This window comes from Ruditapes philippinarum, unplaced genomic scaffold (genome assembly GCF_026571515.1).
Source record: "Ruditapes philippinarum isolate M1 unplaced genomic scaffold, ASM2657151v2 ctg4704_1_1_1_1, whole genome shotgun sequence".
Taxonomy (NCBI): domain Eukaryota; kingdom Metazoa; phylum Mollusca; class Bivalvia; order Venerida; family Veneridae; genus Ruditapes; species Ruditapes philippinarum.
In genome coordinates, this window is record NW_026855486.1 from 19,272 (window position 1) to 24,779 (window position 5,508).

A 5,508-nucleotide genomic window follows, 5' to 3' on the forward strand; every position below is an offset into this window, starting at 1 on the left:
TCTACTACAGTAAATTTAATCCAATTAAAACAAAAAATCATAAAATCTACTTAATTTTAGAATGATTATTGGTAACTGGATAAAAATGTGTTGCTATTTTATGACGTGCGTTGTAATTTACAGTATAACTTGACAGGTGCGGAACTTAATTTCCCCTAAGGTCAATCAGTTCACTGATGAAGCGTAAAAAATAGATGTCTATTTCGTCATTTTAAAAATTTGACAAGGGCGATTAACCAATCAGGGCAACTTTGTGCATGATCAAAAGGTCTGTCGGTACAGAGCATACAAGGAGCAATAAAAATCGTCAGTACACAGTGTGACAGAAAGATTTGGTGCAAATTAGGAAACAATTAAAATGTACAATGCACAGTATTAGACATAAGTAGTAAGAGAACCAGCAATTGTGTGAATAAATTATGCAAATTAGATTTTTGAGCAGCCAATAAAAATGTTTTGCCTGCAGTTAATATTAGGCTACTATAACGATGCGCAGCATCATACGTTGACAGACATGTTAACAATTTACTTTTCAAAAGAGTTGCTTATATTTTTGAAATGTGTACATCAATTATAACATAATGTTCACACCTTTTAATTTGAAAGTCAGAATCAAACTGCAAAAATTTAATTACATGTACTATTAAGAACACGTTTTAGTAGGATTTTTATAATAATGATAATTATCGCCGTTCAATAATTAACAGCCAATTATTCGTTGGTGCGTTTGTTTATTTATTTGCATTATTTGATTGTGAAACTTTGTTAAATAATAACATGTGTATTTATTAAATCTGTGAAATATTGTTTAATTACATTAAGATGAGACTTTAATGAACATAGCATTGTTTGGAGTAAAGGGCATCACTGGCCTGAAGTGGTGCAATCGGTAGACGTTGATTTTTTTTATTTGTTTTTTTATTTTTTTTTTCCCCCCCGATTTTGGCCGGGGATTTTAGATTTTTCCCCTTTTCCGTCCGTCCCTCCCTCCTTCCGTCCGGGCCCTTTCACTTTTTTTTTCGCACGTAACCAAAAAATATTGACCTAGATCAAAAACTTTCAGGAATGTTGGGTCAGCAGTAGAAAATTTGTGCACGGGGGATTTTCGTTTTGGAAAATTTTGAGTATTTTCCAAGTTAAATTGGCCCCCCGAATTAGTAAAATTTTGCAATTTTCAATTGTTCGCCGAATTAACCCAAAAATTTTGACTTTTGATCATGGGAAAAATTTTCCATGAATGTTGATCAGCCCTTTTAATGGCACCCGGTTTTTTTTCTTTTTTTTTTTTGATTTTTTGACTTTGTAAATTTTTCAATTTTTAACTTTGTCGAGAAATCAAAAATATTTTACCCCAAGTCATGAAACTTTTTCAGGAATGTTGATCAGCATGTGTAGTTGTGCACCTGGGTATTTTCGTCTGGATATTTTTAGTATTTTCAGAGTTATTGCCCTTGACTTAGTAAAATTTTGCAATTTTCAACTTGTGTCGCACGTAACTCAAAAAGTATTTGACCTAGAGTCATGAAACTTTACAGGAATGTTGATCATTATGTGTAGTTGTGCACCTGGGTATTTTCTTCTGGATATTTTTAGTATTTTGCCCTTGACTTAGTAAAAATTTTGCAATTTTCAAATTGTGTCGCATGTAACTCAAAAAGTATTTGACCTAGAGATCATGTAACTTTATAGGAATATTGATCAGCATGTGCAGTTGTGCACCAGGTATTTTTGTCTGGATTTATTTAGTATTTTTAGAGTTATTGCCCTTCACTTAGAAATTTTTGCAATTTTCAACTTGTGTCGCATGCTACTCAAAAGGAATTTGACATAGTCCATTAAACCTAATGGGCAGGTTGTTCAGCATATTTTAGATTTGCAACCTGGGGTTTCGCTTGTGGATTTATCCAGTATTTGTAGAGTTATTTCCCTTGACTTAGTAAAAAGATTGACTGAACAGTGGCGCGGTGGGGGCACCCGTGTCCTATGGACACATTTCTAGTTTTTTGTTTGGATATTGTTACGTATTTTGAACCATAAAAATATCCTCTACACCTCCTGTGAAAATTTAATTGTCTTGTCAATACTTTATTATATTAATATTTCGCTACGATTCAACTAGATTTATCATAAATCTAAAGATGTGGGGAAATGACATCATGGCACCTGTTTTTATACGGCCAATACACAAACATGGCCGCGCCTACTGATTTGTAGCAATCGGTGATTTAGCGATTTAAATTTTGTTCTCATTCGTTTAATATTATTATTTGGCGGCAGAAAATTTGCAGATTTATTAGTTAAGTATTCTTTTTCTGAAATCAAGTTTTTATTCTAACCTTGTCTTTCCCTTTAACATTAAAACAAATTCTTTTCATTTTTATTTAATAGTTTGTGTGAAATTTGATGAATTTGAGCACCTGTGCATGTGAAAAAAGATGGGGGGCTTTTGATATTTTTGATGGGGGGGGGGCTTTTGTCCTATGTGAAAATTTCATGGGGGGACTTTGTCCACCTTGTCATTTTTACACGGGGGGAGCTTTTGTCCTACACTCCAAATAGACTTAAAACTACCAGTTACAGTGTTACAAATATTTTTAAAGCACTTAAATCTTAATCAGCAGATTATACAAAATTTCATTATGGTAAACTATTCTTACCTTGGAATATTTTCTTATACATATACATTTTTTCTAAACTTAATAAAAACATTGGGTACAGAAAAGTGTATATCTTATACATATACATTTTTTCTAAACTTAATAAAAACATTGGGTACAGAAAAGTGTATATCAGAATGGTATTCAAAATAAAGAATGCCCACTTTATATAGATATTGTCAGTTATTTTATAATTTTGTAAACATGTATATGAAATTCCTATTTTAACTTTCAAACAGAACTTTATATTGCGGACACATCCCTAGATCCCGGCTTACAGTATCCATATCTGACATCACATTATCAACATACTGTATACCAGATGTGGGTGGGAACATGCCAATTATTATTGACCTGAAAAAAAGTTTGAATTTCAAAATTTTGAAATCACTAAAATCACTAGAGAATGTACAATTCAATGAAAATCAGCAACAAATATAACCATATACTAAACTGTTTAACATTTTCTATAATGTTAACCATGCTGGTTCTGCTTTAAATATATAACAAAGAACAAAAGTCTAATCTAACTTTAACTTATCGTGTACAATGGTGTTAACTGTATATAAGTTTTACTAACATAGTTGTTGTTTTTCCAGCACCATTGTGACCGAGGAACACAGTGATCTGATTCATAGACAGACTGTCTAATGCTGATTTATCTCCCTTCTTGTATACCTAGCAAATTAATATAATAACATTATACATATTTATCAATATTCAATATCAAACTATAATGGGAGATTAAAGATAACTTAGCAAAAAATGCCCAAAACATGCCCTTCAGGATTATCTGCCGTTTAAGAAGTGCATTCTAAATTTTTTAGTGAATACCTATTAAAAAAATTCTTAGTTATTAAAGGGAAATAACTTTGTAAAATATAAATTAAGGATTATCTGCCCTTGTGAAATTGTATAGCATGAGTAAATAAGTTTGAAGCTTTGAAAGTTTCTAAGAAAATGGACCTTAACATATAAAAAGGTCACAATGATCTTTGACCTTTTGAACATATAATCAGTGTGACAGGCTGAAATCATCAAGGTTTATTCACATGATAGTCGTGTTAGGGTTGCGTTCATTGAATGCAGCATTTCCTTGTTGATCTTGTTTATCATATTATATTACTATTGAAATTCCTGATGATGTGGAAACTTAACCAAAAAGGTTAACCAACGCCAACAAGCTTATCATGACAAAACCTCATAAAATATCAATCTTGACATACCAATGCAATATATTTAAATCTTGACATATGGATGTATTAATCTTGATAGAAGGATATATGATTCATACTCACCTTTCTCAAGTTGGTCACAACTTCTCCTCTTGTCAAGTCTCGCAGGTCTGGTTTAATATCTAGTGTACAGATACAGTCTGTGTTACACCCACACCAATATATACCTGAAAATATTTATTATATGTTGTCCGACAAGGCGACACTGTCCTGTATTCATATTGTTCAGTGTTGACAGATTTCTCATGAAATTTGACATTATATCCTTTAAAGCCTTAAAATGATTATTTATGGTAAAATTAAGATGATGATATTGAAACACAGCCCTGTTTCCACAGTAAAGGATTCATGTTATCACTAAGCATTGATTTATTTTACTATACATGATATCTATATAAATTCATAAAATAATGGAAAGGGAAATAACTCCTAATTGAAAGGGAATAACTCCAAACAATAAACTTAAATCAGATATACCTGAGTCATCATCAACAGTGACATCATCATTTTCCGGATCATCATTGACGAGGTAGTAACGACGTCTGCTACGATTAATTCCGAAAATACCATGGCTTTGGTATACCATAAGATCCTAAAATAATAATAAAAAGTGTCATGATGGCCTAAATATACCATATTAGTTCCTGATGTAATGAAAAATGCCATGGCCTAAATATACCATATTAGTTCCTGATGTAATGAAAAATGCCATGGCCTAAATATACCATATTAGTTCCTGATGTAATGAAAAATGCCATGGCCTAAATATACCATATTAGTTCCTGATGTAATGAAAAATGCCATGGCCTAAATATACCATATTAGTTCCTGATGTAATGAAAAATGCCATGGCCTAAATATACCATACTAGTTCCTGATGTAATGAAAAATGCCATGGCCTAAATATACCATATTAGATCCTGATGTAATGAAAAATGCCATGGCCTAAATATACCATATTAGTTCCTGATGTAATGGAAAATGCCATGGCCTAAATATACCATATTAGTTCCTGATGTAATGGAAAATGCCATGGCCTAAATATACCATATTAGTTCCTGATGTAATGAAAAATGCCATGGCCTAAATATACCATATAATTTCCTGATGTAATGAAAAATGCCATGGCCTAAATATACCATATTAGTTCCTGATGTAATGAAAAATGCCATGGCCTAAATATACCATATTAGTTCCTGATGTAATGAAAAATGCCATGGCCTAAATATACCATATTAGTTCCTGATGTAATGAAAAATGCCATGTTTTCAGGTCTAGTTCCTTTAAGTGATATACTTACAAAAAAGCAATAGAAGACAGGGCAAACATTTCCAGGAACATAAACACTATGAGGTAGTACACGTCCATATTATGCATCAACATCAGGTTTCCACAGTAAAACATTGTTACGCCGGGGATTATAAACCACGCCCCCATTTCACACTATCGATAAGCCCTATCTGCATTTCTGTATGAATAAAATTTTTAGTACATGTTATGTATATACTGTAAAAAAGGCCAAAAAACCCCAAGAAAATAAAAAGTTGCAGGCTAGCTTAATTGATCCCGTTTCATGAACATACTGTCGAGTGCAAAACCAAAACCCCCATGGGCCA

At 32.3% G+C, this 5,508-nt stretch overlaps 1 protein-coding gene across 1 annotated transcript; it reads right to left on the minus strand.

Annotated features, from left to right (window-relative positions):
- Positions 1–3,212: 3,212 nt before the first annotated feature.
- LOC132743515 (phospholipid-transporting ATPase ABCA1-like) lies at positions 3,213–5,259 on the minus strand. Its single transcript, XM_060732045.1, has 4 exons — positions 5,193–5,259; positions 4,370–4,484; positions 3,956–4,059; positions 3,213–3,335 (listed from the first exon to the last, which is right to left on the minus strand). Exons 2-4 carry the CDS (start codon positions 4,476–4,478, stop codon positions 3,213–3,215), a joined length of 336 nt encoding a protein of 111 aa, XP_060588028.1. The 5' UTR covers positions 4,479–4,484; positions 5,193–5,259.
- Between the last annotated feature and the right edge of the window lie 249 nt (positions 5,260–5,508).

Bases quoted from the DNA above. Each gene is read 5' to 3' on its own strand.
- LOC132743515 (XM_060732045.1), bottom strand. From the start codon at position 4,478: ATGGTATACCAAAGCCATGGTATTTTCGGAATTAATCGTAGCAGACGT. The intron at 4,060-4,369 runs GTATATCTGATT...AAATATTTTCAG, and splicing joins CACTGTTGATGATGACTCAG to GTATATATTGGTGTGGGTGT. The intron at 3,336-3,955 runs GTGAGTATGAAT...TTAATTTGCTAG, and splicing joins TTGTGACCAACTTGAGAAAG to GTATACAAGAAGGGAGATAA.